The sequence below is a fragment of the Ceratosolen solmsi genome, unplaced genomic scaffold (genome assembly GCF_000503995.2).
Source record: "Ceratosolen solmsi marchali unplaced genomic scaffold, CerSol_1.0 scaffold31, whole genome shotgun sequence".
Taxonomy (NCBI): Eukaryota; Metazoa; Arthropoda; class Insecta; order Hymenoptera; family Agaonidae; genus Ceratosolen; species Ceratosolen solmsi.
Genome location: NW_011948432.1, coordinates 3,258,050 through 3,277,835, shown reverse-complemented (window position 1 = coordinate 3,277,835; position 19,786 = coordinate 3,258,050). Strand labels below are relative to the sequence as shown.

General features: G+C 41.2%; 1 protein-coding gene across 1 annotated transcript in view; it reads right to left on the bottom strand.

Annotated features, from left to right (window-relative positions):
* LOC105364319 (band 4.1-like protein 4) overlaps window positions 1-19,786 on the bottom strand; it is a 69,958-nt gene that overhangs the window by 5,662 nt on the left and 44,510 nt on the right. Inside the window, exons 3-15 of the mRNA XM_011502216.1 lie at window positions 17,468-17,572; window positions 16,693-16,832; window positions 11,788-11,885; window positions 7,433-7,553; window positions 6,989-7,076; window positions 6,737-6,853; window positions 6,243-6,479; window positions 4,533-4,838; window positions 3,807-4,018; window positions 3,383-3,461; window positions 3,171-3,256; window positions 2,475-2,808; window positions 2,251-2,318 (exon numbers count right to left, since the gene is read on the bottom strand). Of these exons, the coding sequence (XP_011500518.1) occupies window positions 2,251-2,318; window positions 2,475-2,808; window positions 3,171-3,256; window positions 3,383-3,461; window positions 3,807-4,018; window positions 4,533-4,838; window positions 6,243-6,479; window positions 6,737-6,853; window positions 6,989-7,076; window positions 7,433-7,553; window positions 11,788-11,885; window positions 16,693-16,832; window positions 17,468-17,572 (1,991 nt within the window). The remainder of the gene's footprint in view (window positions 1-2,250; window positions 2,319-2,474; window positions 2,809-3,170; window positions 3,257-3,382; window positions 3,462-3,806; window positions 4,019-4,532; window positions 4,839-6,242; window positions 6,480-6,736; window positions 6,854-6,988; window positions 7,077-7,432; window positions 7,554-11,787; window positions 11,886-16,692; window positions 16,833-17,467; window positions 17,573-19,786) is intronic.

Sequence of the window (19,786 nt, the reverse complement as noted above, 5' to 3'; positions counted from 1 at the left end):
CAAAATTTTCTTTATATATGTCTAGTAAAATGAATAAAATTTATAGATTTATAACTTTAAACGATAACTGACTTTACTCAATTTTAATAAATTATTTTGTTTATGTATTGTCCAAGTTCTTATAATTAACATAATCCTACGAGCACTCAATTATTTATATTTAAGTTTCGCAATTAAAGCATTGAAGTACAATTATCAATCTTTTCTTTTTCATTCATTTGAAAAAACGTAAGATATAAATAAAATGAAAAAAAAAAAAAAAGACAAAAATGGAAGCAAACAATAATTTTCAACTTTTTTTCCCGTAAAAATATTATTATAAAATATAAATTTCAATAGAAAAAAAAAAAACATTGATAAGCAGTAAATTTAAGCTCATAAATTCAATCGTAATGTTGAAAGTTATTTTGCTGAATAATATGTCTTTTGAACGAAGTTGGCAAATTTATGGAAAAAATTTTTGTACGCGGCGATTAAAATAAATTGCAGATTGAATTATTGTGACATAGTGTGCACATTATTCGTATATATATATATATATATATATATATATATATATGACTGAATTAATAATATAATGTACACAAAATGATTTATAATCTCATGCGATATCGAGAATATCGAAATTGAATATTGAAAAACTAATGAATATGAAAAAGAATAAAATTGATATCTCACACCCATTGATGAAACATTGAAAAATATTATTAATCACAATATCGTAAACTACCCACACTAATTACTGTGTTAATAAACAAAAGTAATTAATTTACGAAAGTTTAACAATAATTTTATGCTACGGTATGAATATTGAAAGTATATAAATTATTAAAAAAGAAAAAATAATAATAAATAAATAAATGTTCCAAATAGATGCTCAACAAATGTCCGTTACAAAGTATTGAAGGATTCTTGAAACAACTCTTTTTGGGATTAGGATAGGTGAGGTATCATTTCATTTGAGATTGAATGAAACGGAAATTTGATATGGGCAATCGTTTACCCAATTTACTCATACACCGTGTCCAGGATAGCCAATAATCATCAATCGATAAAAATAAATACACAAGTTCGTCATGTGCCTTTACGGCTTTAACAGCAAGTAGTGATTTATTTGGGACTTGTGTAAATGATTATATCATGCTTTTTCAAATAAATAAACCGAAGAATCACATGCTTGAGACCAAAGTAATACATACATGCTTATACACGATTTAATTCATATAAAAAATATGTGAAAAAAAAAATAAATAAAAAATAATAATAATAACTATAATAAGTAACATTACAACTAAGATAAATGTTATGAAGCATGCACGTTGCTGTCACTCTTGCAAGTCAAGTCCACTCATCGGCTCGAAAATACTCTCAAAAATAATCATTAGCACCGTACGATTAGTTATTATTATAACTAAATTGTATCAAGTATCATTTTGTTTTGCATAAATTATAATATATCTTTGAGTAATTTTCGAGAGATCTGTGAGGCGACCATGTGATTGACAACACGATGATGAAATACATTACCACTTTTATAAAATTGGTCTGCCTTGGAAATAGCTATAAATTTTAACAACTAAAGTAACTAATTAAAAATCAAAAATATGGTTAATTTAGTCGACAGAGCACTACATTAAAATACTCATTTACCGTTAAAATACACAGCAGGCTAAAAAAAAAAGTTTTACATCCAGAACAGATACAACTCGAGCAGCAATATTTTCATCAAAGCACAAATACATTGACAGGGCATACTATGATAATTGTTCGGAGCCGAATATAAATATGCCGTGTGCGTGTGTGGGCGAGTAGGTGGGAGTGTGTCACAGTGCGTGTATGCGCTCTTGGGTCTAGCATGAATGTTGGTGTTTTGCGCGCGTATGTGTCCGTTTCCGTGCCTGTGTATGTGTCCGTGTGTATAATTGTGTGTAGATCTACCGACATACAAATAAGAAAACAATGACCGCGTAATATTACGTTTCAGTTAAACAAACAATACATGAAGAGAGTGTTAAAGAATAAAAGTAATACACAAAAGGTAAAAGAAGTAGAAGGCTTGTATTGCATATTGTATCTCTCGTTCTCCATCTCTCATTCTCTCGCCCTCTCGCTCTCTCGCACACAACCAGTCACGCAAGCTCACGCACACGCATACATAAATATCAAACAATGACTACGGATCCCGTGTCATCCTCCAGGTTCGAAGGATGATTGTTTTGGAGCTTGCAGGCCGTCTTGAGATCATCGTACCTAGCCGCTGACGAGGCGGTATCCACCACCTCATCCAAGTGCGAGTTGCTCGCCTGAAGCACGCCCTGATTGGTCGGGGACGCGCAATATGCAGGCAACCCGTGAGTCATCTGATGTTGATTCTGCAGCAGCAGCTGCTGCTGCTGCTGCTGTTGCTGGAGTTGCTGATGTTGATGCTGCTGATGTTGATGTTGCTGTTGTTGCTGCTGGTGGTGGTGATTCTGTTGATTCTGCTGCTGGTGATTCTGTTGATTTTGTTGCTGATATGGCGGTGGCATTTGGTAGTGGCGATTATGCTGATGTGCCTGATGCTGATGCTGTTGCTGGTGCTGCTGATGTTGTTGCTGTTGTTGTTGCTGCTGATGTTGTTGCTGTTGTTGCGGATGCTGCTGCTGCTGCTGCTGCTGCTGCTGCTGCTGCTGTTGCAACTGTTGCTGATGATGAAGCTGCTGCTGCTGGCGATGATGAGCGAGTTGAGACTGGACGACTGTGTAAGCGATTTCACGGCGCTGCTGTTCGCTCATGCCCGACGTGTCGACTAGGCTGAACTCCAAGTGTCTGGCGGAGGGAGGGGGAGGGGGGGGCGGGATACGTAATACATTATTATTCACGTGTCGTAAACACAATATTATTCAATAATATAATGGAAAAGGAGATTTATACCATTGTTAACATGGCAATTTTGTTATTGAAAATCCGCGGCCCATGACCGCAAATAATTATTTAAGCTTAAATAACGAATAGTGAGAGGCATTTTTTGCCAGTCCACTGATTTATTATTAATACGAGCTCACGAATTTCTTAATTCCTTGTTTCAGTGGCACTGTCGTTCATCTCAAATCTTCGAATTACCGTATCAGTTACTCCGAAGTGTCTTAACCCGTAATTTGTTTAAACCCGCTTAAAAGTTAAAATCTTACTTTCTCAACTCGTCCGGTAAGGCGTGTTTAGAAGAGGGACTCCTGTGCTTGCTTCTGTGCCTCCTTCTCGGCTCGGTCGTGCTGATCTGAATGTATTGAGTAATGAAGAATAAAAGAAAATAATATTAAACTTTGAAATAATGTTTATATATTTGCTCGTGCACAACGAGCTGCTGCGGTAGCATAACAAAAATTATAAAAACACTACTCACAACGGCCCTTTGGATTATTTCGCCTTTCCGCCGCTGTGCCTCCCGCCACTGTGGCGCAGAGTCGACCATTTCGTGCCTACTACAATTAAAAACCTCATTAAACAATTGAATTAATTTAAAACGCTATTTACGAAATTCGCTCGAGCTCGATAGTTAACGCGCAAATTTCGCGACGAGCCGTCAATGAATTTAATTGGTAAAACCAATGCCGGGCAACATTATATCATTAAACATCATTGTCTTGGCTCTAATACCGCGTCACGGGAATTAGGAAAATTGCAATTAAAATAATTCGAGAAAAAATGGGTGAGAGCGCACAACCGCATAAGGAATTCGCGCAGCGGCTAAAATGACTTTCGATATTAAAAGCCAAGGTGAGATGGTAGAAGTGGATAAGCTTGGATATATAAGTAGTGGGCGTTACTTGGAGTGCCGGGAACTTCTATGTCTTCGGCGGTGCTTCCTGTGCCCGGACTTTTGCGTCGAGCCACGGGAAAGTTGCGACTCGCAATCGGAATGGCGATTGTGCTTCCGGTGGCTTCGACTATGACTCCTTCGCCGATGCCCTCGGCTATGACTATCAGCGGAACTCTGACTCTCCACCGAGCTGCTCCTTCGATTCAGTCGATTCAGGAGCTTGAACATTCAACCGCTCGTGAGAACATTGACAATTACGCAAAAGGGCAAACGTCTCTATCCCCCTCCCTCTCCAGGCTGATAAACATCGTGTCGCCTCCTCTTCTCCTCAATTTGGCGCAACCCCTGTCATCCGAAATGCCCTGCCTGCGCTTACATTCATACCAGCCCATCGTTAATCATTAGCATTAATTATTATTATCGTCGTCGTCGTCGTCGTCGTCGTCGTCGTCGTCGTCGGTCCTTTTTCTATTACAATCCAGACTTTTTGATGATGATACTTGGCACACCGAATCGTCAACCCCAAGAAATGTCTCTAACGCGAAGTTTGATGAAGCCATTGGAACAGTAACCGAGTAGCGACTCACCTCCACACTCTCCCTCCCCAAATTTCTAAATATCCGATTGAAGTTTCAGAAGAGAGAGAGAGAGAGAGAGAGAGAGAGAGAGAGAGAGAAAGAGGTGGGGAGAGACGTTGACGAGAGGGATGCACTAAGAGTGACAGAGAACTTACAGCTGGTGCGGTGCCGCAGGATCTGACAGACCTCGGGCTCGAGGAGGTATAGAGGCCTCTCGGCTGGCTCTGGGTCCAGGGTGCGCTCCTCGTGCTCCTGGGACTCGGGTTGTTTCGCGAGGCGACGCTGCCCCCGTGAGCCAGGCAGTTCTGGCTCTGGCCGATAGGGGGCCCCTGGGCCGCCTGAGTGCTCGGCCCCTCGACGAAACCCGCGACCATCTCCTGACCCTCGACGACTCGCCGCTGGGCTCGGCGACTGGGCATCCGCTGGAAGCTCGGTTGGGCCATGCGCCTCAAGCCGCTCGGCTGTCCTCGGCGTTAGAAACGTTGTTATACGGCCGCGATTTATGACGGTACAAAGGAGCGAGCCTTGGTGGTCGAGTGTCCGTCCCCAGGCAGCGCGAACGATTTATCTCTCGGGGGACGAACGTTCCTTCTCTTATTTGCTAAAAGGTGCGCGGCCCCGGGCATACGCCCAAACCCATATCGTACACCGATGTCAGATTAATTGCTTAGCGGTCTTGCACTTTAAATAGCCCGATTATTCCCGAGGACATATAATTACTCCCGGCTGACTATATATATATATATATATATATATATATATATTCATGCGTGCGGACATATTTATTCATAGGAAGTCCTAATATTATGATTCATTTCCAGAGCTCGATCCATCCGGTTATGGATATTGGCCATACGGATACGCCTCGTACATTAAAGCAATTTTGAAAAACTTAATACGCCAATATCTATCTAGTATTGATACGTATATATATATATATATATGTATATATATATATATATATATATATATATATCTATATGATAATTGTGAGTCGAGTCGTGCAAACAGGACAGACAGACAGTACATGTTACAAGGCTCAGAGACTAAATGCCAGTGTGTGCTCGCGCGTGAGCGTCCTTTTTTTCATTCGATTTTGAGTCTTATAACACGTTTACACAAATCGACTGGTAATTATAATATCTAATTAACCGTGATTTGGTGAAATCGTGTTCGATTAATCCTTATTAATTGTTCCTCGTAATCGGGCGTTTAGAATATTTTCCAGGACGGACGTTGTAATCCAATACCAATTCATTGTTTATTGTCAAGTTTCATCTAACTTTTATCTGACATTCGCGACCCTTTGGTTTTTACGTTTCGCATCACTCGGCGCACTTCGGGATCCATTTACACACGAGCCCGTATAATAATAATAAAATTTGTTTTTCAAGCTGTTGGTGCTCGACAGGTGCTATCGCATATAGAACGGAATGCTGGAAAATTTGATTAATTGCGTGTCGAATGAGCAACGTCGATGAGAGAGCCAATTGAAAATCCCTTTTAATTACGAAATACTAAACTTCTTGGCGCTATAATAGCGATTAAACTCGCACTCTGCGCTTTATTTTATACGGATTATTCAAGTCTATCGAGCCGGATGAAACGACGAGTGAGAAATGTTGTAAACAATGCAAACAGAGTGCTCAGCGTCATTAGGGCCGTGCCCATCGTGCCAAACCCTATTACTGATCCCTTAACTATAAAGTGCCTAACACATCGGCTAGAGTCGTTCTCCTATAAATCAACATCGTTGCTCAAACGACAACGGCCTCTTTGACGACAATGCCATAAGGTAGGAAGATGCTACGGTAGTGGTTGGCCATAGGTGGGGCGCGAGGCCGGCAAGGCGATTCTTATCATACCTGTTGCTGCTTCTCGCCAATGGCCGCGCAGGCGGCGGCGCTCATCGGCGGACTGTAGGACCGGAAGCGGGAGTACGGGCTCAGTGGCGGCGGCCCCGTGGCCATCAGCCGAAAGAAGGCCTGATGATCGATGCAGCAGCGGAATAAGTGGCTGCACGCGCCCCGGGATGGCGTCTCGAAGCCGTGGGTGCGGTCGGCCGAGTTCTTCTCGCTCACCCGCAGCATGAAGTACTTGCCCTGTGGCGGCGAGAGGAAGTACGAGGCTTTGAGTTCGGCTCACTGAGTTATTAGGGTTAATAATGTTGCGGGTGCTTATTGGTGGTCGGTCGCCGGTAGTAAAATGGCGAGTCCGATCTCCGCTCCCGAATCGGTTAGTTAATGCGAAATTGGGCTTTGCGGCCAGTGCGTCGGTGCTGGCGGCGGCGGCGGCGACGGAGGCGGCAACGACAGCGGTGGTGGCGCGCTTATTGGGATAATTAAAGTGGGGGACTTACTTTGTGGTAGATTTTGTTGATGCGCGGCCAGTAATAGTTGCCGACTTTGGTCTTGTTGCGCAGGAGAATAATGCCGCTTGGCGTCAGACCGAGAAAGTATTCGACGCAGTCCTCCCCCTTTTTTCACACAAATTCATCATAATCATCATCAAAATCATCATCATCATTATCATCATTATCATCATAATCATCATCATCATTGTCATGCGTGGCTCGGTCGCCGAGATATAATGAGTCATTGTTATATCTTACCAGTACCGGATGAAGATCGACGCCGTACATCTCCAGCCATTTCACCTTATCCAAGTAATTCAGCTCTGCGGCTGATGGTAACTGTCCTCTAAATGGGACAAATGACATACAGAATTATAAGAGTGCGGCATTCGGTTATTAGGAGCCGGGTCATTGCGTCGTGACGGCTCGCTTACATAAAAGACATTCGAATGGTGACGATGGGTCGTAGGCTAATCATCGTAAGAGGTGCGTCGAGGGTCTTTTGACACGGAAACCCGAAACCATGAATTATCGGGCTTGGACGTTCGATCGATGATTGCCTTTCTTTTTTTCTTATATTCTTCTTTTTTTACCTCTCGGACGTCTTTTATGTTTCACGAGATACTTTGAACGAAACCGTCCAAAGTCCCGAGTGAGCGACGACACGGCCCATTGCCCATTTAATGAAAACTATTATCTTACACTAGAGTTTTATGTAACTCGACTATCCGTGCTTCGAGCTCCGACGTTTGATTCGCCAGAAATCTGAACTCGGATACATAGCCGTAGGAGTGGCGCCTCGGATCGTAATCACCGAGTTCGGCTGGAAATTCATTGTTATTTAATTTTTTATTTTATTTTATTTTCCTTCTCTTTTTATTTATTTATTTATTTTTTTTTTTATATATATATATATATATATATATATTTTTTAGATCCATTCGACAAATAAGCTCGAAAAAGTTTGTTTTACGCCTCGCTGCTACCGTGTATATACATACATCCTGTCCTTTGAAATATATGTACGTGTGCATGCACACGCCCTCGCTTGTGAATTTACAAATCTACGTATTCGTATATTGATATCTTTCGTTTCAATTCAATTCAAATGGCTCGATCAAATAGATGCCCGAATGATTACCTAATTGAGAGATTCCCCTCCTCCAGCTCCCCCCCCCCTAAAGAACGTTTAATTGAATGATAAACACGAACAAAGGACGTCCATATGATACTAGAAGGACTATGGGAATAAAAAGTATGGCCAGAATTTCAAATTATCCGTTGCAACGTATGATTTACTTTCGGCTTTCGAGTGGCCGAATGGAAAGCTTTGATACATTATTTTAAGTTTAAATAATTGCATATAATTTAATGGATATAGTCTTTAGCCTTGTGCTTTAGAGATGTTTGGTATAACGAAACATTATCGCTTAAACATGTTGAAATTACTTGAGCGAGTAGCCGTAAATATTCGACAACTCTAATGAATATTCTATATTTGTTTTCATTCATTGTGAAATAAATGTGCGCGGTCAATCTGCAATTTTAGTATTTGTTTTTACGATTACGGCCGAGTGAGCGCTCGCTATTTCACGGATAGTCTAATTCTCGAATTTATTAGCGTATTGGCTGAGCGACGCTATTTTGTAAAGCGTATTTGATCAGTTTCGTTAACAAAATTCATTTTAGCGTAAATTAAATTCAACTTAGAAAAATTGCAATTATCCGTGTTTGGGTAGCGAAGGAAAAAACGGCAATCCTGATAAATTAAAAAGCACCCGATAGTAGACAGCACTTTGATAATGGATACGGATGATTAAAACGGGGAAAAAAGTTTATAAATAAATATTCTAAATGGTATTCCTACTCCAAGTGTTCGCTAGCTTTTTGTTTAACAGGCGCGCAACGCGTTAGCATAAAATAGTCACAATGCGACTTTCTCGACGCTTAGAAACGCACTCGGTTTGCATACTTTTCACGAGCGCGTACGCGAGCTTTTAATGCCGGCGAGCGAAGGCGAAGAAAAAAGAGAGAAAAAGTATGGAGGCATAAGTTAGTCTGGCCAAACGGAGCAGCGACGTTTCTACGATCGGGAAAATTGAATTTCGCGTACCGCGCCACAGCCTATCAAGATCCTGGACGATCATGTTGAACGAGGGTTGCCGGTTAAGGGGCTGGTAAGCGGCGGGGAGGGGGAGGAGTGTGTGCGGTGTATATGGACGAGGGGGTCGAGGGAGGCTGCTGCCGCGGTTGAAAGAGGAAGTAATCGGCGGACGACATCTCAAAACCGCGCCGCTACGTGGAGTAAAGGCGAGGAAAGGGAGGGGGATGACGGAGTCTGGGAAAAAAAAATCGTCAAATAAGTTAAAAGCCAGGAAAAATATAGGGAGGCCGCGGGCGCGCCAAGTCAATGAACGGGTAAACATAAAGCAGATTAGAAACCGTAAAAACGACTTCTCTTCCATTACTCCCCTTGGAATTAGAGCGAAAGTTTCTTATCTCCCGCAGGGAAAAGTGCGCTTGGGAAAAGAGCCGAGTAGAAGAGCGAGAGACGGCATAAAGAAATAAAGAAAGAAATAAAGAAAGAAAGAATGAATGAAAGGGGAAAAAAAAAGAAGAAGAAACGTCGTAGTAGGTAAGCGTCGAGTGGGGTGGGGGCGGAGAGGAGCCCTGAAAAAAGGCTAAAGCCGCCATCGCTGCCCTCCCGCCGCCCGCGTATTACTCGTATCTGCCCAGCGAGATTCAAAGTCTGGGCAAATAGAGATACGCGCCTGTTTGCGTCTCATCGCGCGTGTCAAAAGGCTCGCTTGATGAATGGCCCGTGTCTTTGTTCTTTGGACGGCGCGCATCGGGGCCGCATCGCGATGCCGCGGCAACCTGGACGACGGACTCTCGGCGCCACTCGGCGCCAAAAAGAGCCGATGAAGACGAGCGGATGAAAGGGGCCGGCCTCCCACACGCCCCACCGCAACCACCACCACCACCTCCTCCTCCACCTTCTCCTCCTCTATCTCCTCCTCTATCTCCTCCTCAACCCGCTACCACCCCTGGCTAACCGAAAAACCGGCTTTTTCTCCGCATGGGAAAGCGCTGAATGTGCTCGTGTGTGGAGTCAGTCGCGCGAGCGCGCCTTCGTATACAATGATTAACGTACGGGAAATTGCCCTTTCCTCGTTTGGCCCCGCGTGCGCTCAGCCGGGAAAGAGCTTGCTCTTTGTTCTTATTGATGCGATTCCATGGCCATTCAACGACAGCCATTGCCCATATGCTCTCGCAGCGGATATTTCTTTATAGTTATTACCGTCGATCTTTTAATCCGACTGATTCGCTAACGGACCGCCTTCCTTTGCCCCTGCGAATTTTCGACTTCCCATTAATTCGCGAAATTACCGGTTGCAGCGAAATTCTAATGTGATTGATTTTTCGGTGGATGCCTAGGTAGATAGCCCAGAATGTGCGATAGACTCCACGAATTAATCCAGAATTTTGTCCATTAAAGTATTGCTTATTATGCCACGGCATTTGCCATTTATAAATCAACGAATGAGCGTCGTCGTGCGAGTGAAATAGCTTATCCACCTCTGCAGTCCTTCCAGCTCCGACCAACCCCCAACCACCCATCCAGCAATTATTATGTTTCATTAAGCCGTGTTGCACGCCTCTGTATTAATCATAATGAAGTAATATCAATTTCGTCCTGTCGATGTTTTAACCGCGTGTCATGGGAACTCGGTCGTTTATAATTATAACTTTATCGAATATATTTTATTTTATACGACTACAGCATAATTTGATACAATAATGAATGTATCCTTTTTAATTGCATATCTATCTTTATGTAATCGTAATGCCCGATATTTTTAGTTCGTTCTGTTTTATTGTTTTTGTTGTGGTTTTTTTTGGTTTCTTTTTTTTTTTTTTTTTATAACTAAACTACCGAGCCATAAATTTCTCAACTTGCCCACTTCCACGTGTACAACAACAATCTACCTTTCGAGGCCATACGAATCAATAACTATTCATATTTAGTAGTACGAGATGTACTAATAATTATCGATAGCGGCAAATATATTTAACGTAATTCGTGCTTTAAAACAGGCTCGGTAAAACTTTAAAATACTGGCAGTTGGTGACGCAATGATTTAAAAACTTTTACTATTTACTGAATACGGACGACGTGCATTGATATGCGCCTGCTAGTGTTTGCGTGCGTGCGCGCGCGTGTGTGCGTGTGTGTGTGTGTGTGTGTGTGTGTGCGCGCGCGCGCGCGCGTAGGCGTACTCGCGCAGTTAATAGTAGACTTTTCCTGATGTTTTACAAAAACTGAAGCAAATGAAAAAGAAGAAGAAAATGAACGATAGAAAGAAAAGAGACGAGAATTAAAAATTTCATTCGACATTCTGTTAATAATTTAATTAAAATTAAATTGAATTGGTTTGTTTTTGGCATTTGAAATATTTCATAACGATGCCGCATATGTATTTCAATTTATACGGATTTTTGCAATATCGAAGGACGTTGATTCGTAAAAATTTCTACAATATTAACAGACATTTATTGGAATGCCATTAATTTATTTATCCGTATTTCAAATAAAAATGTAGCAAGGTAATCTATTCATTATTGAAATAATTTATAATTGTGAGCAATCGAATAAGTAAGAACTTTAATGTGAGAAGGAAGGGAATCTTTAAGGGTTCACCACTAATTAATAATATCCTATTTAATGTATTCTAGTAGATGAGAGCGAATTTAATGTTATTTTCATTTTTATTTTATTTTATTTTATTTTATTTTATTTTATTTATTTATTTTTTTTTTTTTATTTTTTTTTTTATTGTATTAAATAATTATTATTTGAAAAGCCATGTAAGTAATTGACAATAGCCGTAAAATTATTATAATGAAATTATGTGATTCATGGATCATTTAAAAAGTACAAACTATAGTTTGCCTGCATTACCGTACACACCTTTATTGCTACGTTCGAGAAAAAGAAGATTAGATATTTTCGCGCTGTGTATGTATTTACTCGCGTGTGTAAAATATTTACTTACATTGTACGACATAAGCACCAAGTTCAGCGGCAAGGTCAAAAGAAACCGGAAGTCTTCCTTGAAGTATATCCTGCTTGACTTGCAAAAAAAATTGATATCTGAAACAAGATAATGAATAATGTTTCCTTTGGGAAAATTACGGGAATAATCCTTATAGACTAAATTAAGGCCGACAATGAAATTTATTGCAAATGTCATAATAGAAAGTAGGGTCCCAGAAACAAGAATATTCGTACATAATTGTAAGGTCGATAAAATTAATTGCTAATAATAATTCCTCGGCAAATTCAGTGATTCCGAAATCGCTGCGGTAAGCTTGTCTAATGAATTGTGATATGAATTTTTAGTGATTATACGTATGAAATATATATAGATAAGCTCATCCGAAGTGGGCTTGTTAAAGTAAACCTGTTAGAAATGAAAATTTTCATTTTATTTACATACTAAATAAGCGTAAATTTGCACTAACTGCATTGAAAGTCAGTTAGAAATTGCACGCTAATCGAATGAATAATAAGCAGCCAGACCTAAAGTCCTAATCATCCTTTTTAAATGAGTGCGGGGAATTCAAATATTTTCAGAGTGATATTTGGTATTGATTGTCGGAAAATTTATTTGTAAATTTATAGGAAGATTTAAGCATAACACACGGATGTATTAATCCAGCACTATATAAACTCTTTTCATTTCCATGGACTTTTATCGATAATACAGCTCAACGATTTTTAAACTTTTATATTTAATATGAAAATAAAAGGTTCAACGAAAAAAAAAAAAAATAAAATAAAATAAAATAAATAAATAAATAAATAAATAAATAATAAATGTTATAAATATATCATCGGTCTTTTAATACATCCATAATTACTGAATTAATACTTCACTATTTTACAATTTATATTAACAGTCCTCGAATTACCAGTAATAACGTATCTCTATCAAATTGAAATCATAATTATTACAGGCGATATTCTTTTCTTCTATTTATTTCATTCCGTCTTCTTCCTCATCCTCTTCTTGTTTTTCATCTTATTGATTATTATTATCATTATATTAATTATTGTCATTTTATATTAAACATCGTTGCTTGTATTTCATATATTTTTTTTCTTATTACATTTTTGCATTTTTATGCGTTTACAATACTAATAATAAAAGTCATTATAATTGATGGATTATTCGACGAGAAAAATTTAGCCGATGATTTACATTTATTATTCAAATAATGCCTTCTGTACAATCATAAAAATCAAAACAAAAACCATATTAAAATATCTGCATAGCAGCACTGCCAGCGCAAATTGTACGTAATTTTGAATTTCAAATACATTTAAGTTTTCAACCAATTATTACGAAATGTATAAATTATAATGCATTTGCCAATGGGGCTGGCGCCCATTGTTAGATTCTTCGAATTAAAATAGAAATATGCTTTTTAGAGGAAGAATGTGAAGTGAGATATCACATCGACAGCTACAAGTATAAACAGAATTTACATATTCGAAACATTATATGTTTCCGACTACATTCACGCCACGAATAAAGCGGAAACTGGTGTAATATAAAGCACGGCAGTATGTTACAAATACAAAGAAAGTCGTTGAATTAAATGAATATTATATTTACAGGCCAGTGATTTGAAGCGGGGAGAGACTGGGTGAGTGAGTGAGAGAGACAGAGAGAGATAGAGAGACAGAGAGAGAGAGAGAGACAGAGAGAGAGAGAGAGAGACAGAGAGAGAGAGAGAGAGAGACAGAGAGAATGAGAGTGCGCGCGCGTGTGTGTCTGTGTGTGCTCCTTTTACCAAAAACACGCCACAGCCGCAATAAAGTAATTGATAATTATTACGGAATTGATAATAGCTTTTAATGCTAAAAAGTAAAGTAACATTTTAGATGGTCCGACGTTCTCAGTGGCAGCAGACCTCCACAATGTGACAGCAGTCCCTTAACGGATTAGCCGCGATGCTTGGCAATGAAAGATCACCCCATCGAGAGTACCGAGCAGCCGAGTCATAAAAGCAATTACACGTGCCCGGGTGCGCACACGCTGTACATCATCGTCCCAAAGTGGCGTCGCTGGCTCATCGATTTCAGGATTAACGTGCGCGAGGTCAGTGCTTGGGATTCGACGCGATCGATCGCCCATCGGCGCTCCTCGCTCCTTCCAGCATTCATCTAAACTCTTATTCCGAGTTCCCGAAAGACGCGCGGCGAGAAATGAAAAATTACGGAATTATCGGAGGGGTAGGATAGCCGTTACTGATTAATTGATTGGGATCGATCGGCCGCGGATATTGATTGATTCCAGCGGCCGTGGCCGCACGGATTCGTGGGACGAGTCGCTGAATGCGGCCCCGTGCCGCGAGCCGATAGAGTCGCGTCGCGCTTCAGCCACACACACACACGCGCACGCACCTATCCGAGCGCGGAATTAATAATGGGACGAGCGATAACGATATAAGTCTCAAAGGGAATAATAACATCGTGGATGGGGAGAATCAATGGGGATCGTCGCACATCCGCGCGGCCCTCGACGACTCTTTCGATTTCTAGTTGGCTAATAATAATGAATGTCGGGCTTATTTCTGAATGGAAAGCCAATGCTCCCAGACTGCTTGTTCATTATACGCGCGACCCATGAGAAATTCCTTGCATTTTTAATGACTTTCTCCAAATGCATTATTATATTAGATACAGCGTTATTTGGTACATCGTCTACATGCCAGATTCGTTTCTTCGACAATCTATTTAATGCGCTACATTATTCAGCATCCGAAGGCTAATATTGAAGGCTTCTTTTATTTTCATTTCTAATTACCAAGTAATTGTTAATGCGCGAGCTGTAACAGATGCCGAGCATCGATAAAAATTGAAATGCCGTCTCAATGAATTTTGTATCATCATTCATATAAGCTTTTCGCTACGACGTCGCGTCATTATGTGAGCAATCGATTATAAACGGCATGTATTTACAAATTACTTGTTGAGAATGCATCTTCCAATAAGCTATCTCCCTCTCTCTCTCTCTCTCTCTCACTCACTCACTCACTCACTCACTCACTCACTCTCGGATTTTCACAATATTGATTTACTCAAGCTTTGCATACACTTAACGGCTTACAAAGTATCATTATATATATATATATATATATATATATATATATATATATATTTATGTGAATTACGAGAAAGCAAGACGAAATTGCCATCGCATCGCATATTGAATAATCTACTTTACTTTTATTTTTAACAATTTTAGTGTATTATATACTTCATAAAGTGAGAAGCAAAATTTCTTGTCTTAGTCCAATTACGTATGTATGCGTGCGAGCAACAACCAATTATTCACTTACCGATTAATTAAATGTGCCATTTCTCTTTTAAACTAAATAATATTTAACAATTATCCTTACTGCAAATATTTATCTTTCGATAATAAAAAAATTTTTATGGAAATCCGTGTCGTCTGTCAACTGCTTTTCAACTCACCGTATTGCCATTGATCAGCTGCAGCAGTTACATTATTCATCACAACATTTTGGATAAAAATCTTTTTACGCAGTAAAATGCGTGTAATAGAATTTTTTGCTTTATCCGATGGCGAAGGATGTTCAAAATTTCGATAAATTTTAATCACTTTGTAGAGGTATTAGCCAACGAACGAACTAACAACCTTAAATCTCCACTTATTTATAGCTAATATTTTCGATATTCTCTGCTCGGCAAAGTAGAATGAAAGTTTCGTCCGCTTTCACGCAAGGTTGGAATATTTTTGCCTATAATGCCAACTCGCAGAGTTTTCCTCTATTTCCGTGCATTCGACGTTTTTAAGTATCGCAGAGTTATAAGAGTACGAAATAACAAGCGACAACGAATAATCGCGATATATTCGTGCGACTAACGTATGTATTGTCCTTAGCTTACAAGTAGCCCTCTTCGTATCAACAGCATATTTGCTTAATAAAAAGACTTCCGCGATTTGTATTTCGCGGATAATGAGGTTGGCATCGAAGGCACGAGGAAGAAACATTCGATTTCTGACACAGATAAGCCCAGAAAGCAAATAAACGATTTCATAAATAAAGGAAAAGACGGGTGAAAGATCGAGGAAATGAAATATAGTGCAATTCGCAGCGAGGAGGTGGAGGAGAGACGAAGTAATAAACGACAGAATAGATGCCGACGAGGGAGAGGCGATGAGAGTGTGTGTGGTGAAGGACGGGGATCGAATGGGATTGGATGGGATCGTGGTGGGGAACGGTAGAGGGGGAGGGGAGGTTAGAAGAATATGAACTGGACAGCGTTTTAAAATGTCTGCTTTCTTTCCTGCAGTCGGATCATCCTCATGGCCAACTCTCCTATAATTTTGCTTTTCGTTTAGATAATCGACGCTGACCCACCGACGCCCTTTCAGCCCCCGTCGGTTAATTGCCGAGAGCCTCGGGGGCAGCGGAGTTCCATCCCGCGACCTTGGCATGCCGCGCGAAGCATCCTTTCCTTCCTTTCCTCGATGACCTTGTCCTTTGCTGTAATCGCCCGTCAGGTTCGTTTTTGTTTTTGTTTTTTTTTTGTTTTTGTTTTGTTTTTTGTTTTGGACAAGCGCCATTCGTTTTTTTTTTGGCGCGGGTCGCGCAATTACCTTCGCGCCATTCGCGCATGCATTAATGGCGGCTCCGTTGTCCACGAGCCGTTATTAACGATAAGCTGAAGGTCTAATCTCTTCTCTAACCTCCTCCTTCCTTCCTCCCCCCTCCACCCACCCTGCCCATCCCTCGACCACCCTCGCACGCCGTTAAGTACAAGCGCTAATCACGACTTTATCAGTCGCGACAGCAGGAGTGAGGACGCAAACCACGACATCGTCGCCGGCCCAATGTCGTCATCCTACCATTACTTTACATACCTGGTGATTTCCTCGATGAGCTTGCAGGGATCCGCCGCGTAGAACTTAACGCAGAAATAGAGCGTATGCGCGTCTGGATTGATGTCTCCCTTCTTCGGCTTGAGCTGTTTGCCAATCTTCTTACTCGGGTCGAGCCATTGCTGGAAAATTCGGTCGAACTTTATGGACGAATTCAATTAACGGAGACGCCCAGATAGGCCGGCGGAAATTATCAAATTAAATGCGAATAGAAATCTCAAGGACCGTCCTGCTTGATATAACCCGGTGCACGCAAACGGGCGAGCGAGCGCGTGTGCGTAAGTAAATCCTACGTTATATTAAAAGGTGATTTCCAACAAAATTGACAATTTGCATTTGGCGACGGTGCCCCGAAAGATCTGTTAATTTTACGCGAGCGAGTGGCTCGCGACTTTCGTCCTTCTCCATCGGAGGCGAAAGTCCCCCGCGTGCAACGAGCCAAAGCCACAGCGTCCCGAAGCAATGACGAAAAACGAAAAATTTCTCATCGCGTTAATCGCCCCACGAGCGATTAATCTCAACTTCCATTGGCATCGGTTTTTCAATAATAAATAGCCGTTGGCATTTCGTTGTGCCGCGCTTAACCGATTTCTTGGTCCGAGTCCGTTTTCTTGGAATTACGCGATAATTGGCAGACTCGGGCGATTCGTTATATCGCAAATTACGCTGCACCTTGCTGGTTAATTAAATGGCACTTTAAAGAGCCTGGATTATGAAACGGCAATTAGATCGTGATAAAGCAGCGTAGATACATTACCGTTTGATTGTCATGGTCGAGATAACGTAGTCCGAAGTAAGCTGTCTCCAGGAGATTGAGGTGCCGGAAAACCCTGTCCAGCAGCTCCTGTCCCAAATTCGAGCTCTGAAAGCAAGGGAACGGAAAGGGCGTTGTGAGTAAGGTGCACATTATGACGGACGGATAGACGTTGACGCCCCCCTCATTTGATCAATCGGGATTCCGAGCGAGTGCGCTCGTAGCGATACCCTAAAAACGTGCTGCTACGTGAGCTGCACAGGAAAATGCGGGGAAAATGTAAGCGGCGCACGGATTTGATGAGTCGTTGGTTCTCGCGCGTCCCGTTATATAAGGTGGAGATTATATAAGCACGCACGCGAGTCCTCGTCCCTTTGGGAAGGCGAGGGCGAAAACGTCACGGTTCGGCGCGTCTCCCGTACTCCCCTCACCGCCTCTCTCGCCGTCCCTCCCACCCATTGCCCTTGGGAACCGGTAAACGTTTATTGTGATCTCCATGACCGAAAGCGGCTGCACCATCGGCTCTTAGGGTGATAAATTTTTTATGATTTTTCAAATATCCCAAGTGCCACGGCGACGCTCCATCGACCTTTTTACATTATCCTTCCTATTGTTATCTTAACGTTTGTGCGACGCACGTCACGACGTGGGGCATCGCATTCCTAGGAGTCGCAGTGACTTTTCCGTTATATAATATTTTCTTGGACGACTCGTCCTGGTGTCTTTTTTTACTTGTCTAATTCTAAAGTGCGCGACTGTGGTTCATTCAACTTTGGAAAGTTGAATTATTCCATGGGCGAAAAGACTAAGAAGAAGCCTAACGCAGCTGCGAGCAATGAAATTGAATTTTATTTCTTTATTCGTGAGAGTAAGACTCTGGATTCTTCGACAAACATAGAGCAATGAAAATCGTTTATTCTTGATAACTTGGGATAATCCTTGTTTATTATCACCATAATTCCCTTCTAAAATTAGACATCGAGAGCCGAATTAGATAATGCCGGGATGCTTAGTTTACTTTTTGTTTCTTCGTTTCTATCATTCATTGTTTGTTTATGTCTTTATGTGCTTGTTTGTTTGTTTGTTCGTTTGTTCGTTTGTTCGTTTGTTCGTTTGTTCGTTTGTTCGTTCATTCGTTCGTTCGTCTCCTTTATTCACTCGTCCGTTCGTTGCCTCGTTTGTCTCGTTTATTTGTTGAAGATTAACCGATAATGAAATATCATGGCTTTCGTGCCTAATAATGCTAAGGAAATTACGGTCGTAAGAAAAAGCTCGAAACTTATTACGAGATAAGTCGAATTAAAGCTTACGGTACGAGACAGCGAATAAGTGCAAGTGAAATAAAATAGCGCGTTATTAAGTAAGACGATCGATAATTCGTAAGAATTTTCAGAGAAATTCGGGGCGAAAATGGCCATGAACGCCCAATTACGGGCTACAGCGAAGGCTTTCAAAACTACGATAGCTCCATTCGCTCGCAAACCCTACATTTCTTCCATCTAATCTAAATTATTATTAGCTCATTAGTTCATTACTTTCGATAATGAAGCGATGCACGTTTGCCGCTAATAAGCCAATGATAATTCATTGAGACAGGGAAAAAGAAGTATTTACAACAATCGTCGCGTAGAAAATTTTCATTGTCATTCCATTATGGGCATTTATAGGCGATGCTTGAGAAAATATAAGAAGCCTGAGCCATAAACACCACTAATTAAAAAATAAAACAGCTCCAGTTTATGTACAATAACTTTCTCGCTCGACGCATTAGGAGCGTCGTCTGCGCGACGACAACAATGAGACGTAATTTTCCTTACGCGATTTTTAGTGCGCCCGCAGCAAGGTAAATAATAAAATCCCCGACTCGGAACTTATTTGCAGTACGTACTACAAGGCTCCGAGAAATCGCCGAGGTTCATTGGAATAAAGTGGTCCGTCGATACGTACGGACGAGACCGCATGCTAAGTCAGGCGAACGGTTGCACGAGAATTTCTCGTGTCCCCACGTACGCGGCGTCCCTCCCCTTCCACTATACTTTCCATCGCCCGCCGGACAAAAAGATTTGTTTTACGCACAAGGGTGATAGGGTGGGTGGAAGTGTCGCCAAGGAGAGGTAGGAGAAAAAGGAGAAGGAGAAGGAGGATGGGAAGGGGCAGTAATGTCGAAAGCGATACGTAATGAGAGGAGGTGGTAGAGAAAGAGGGTAGAGGAGGAAGGAATCGGATGAAAAAGAAAAGAAGAAGTTAAAGAAGGAAAAGAGGAGAGGCAGAGGAGAGAAACCGTACGAGTGAATCGGAGAAAGACAGAGACAGAGACAGAGA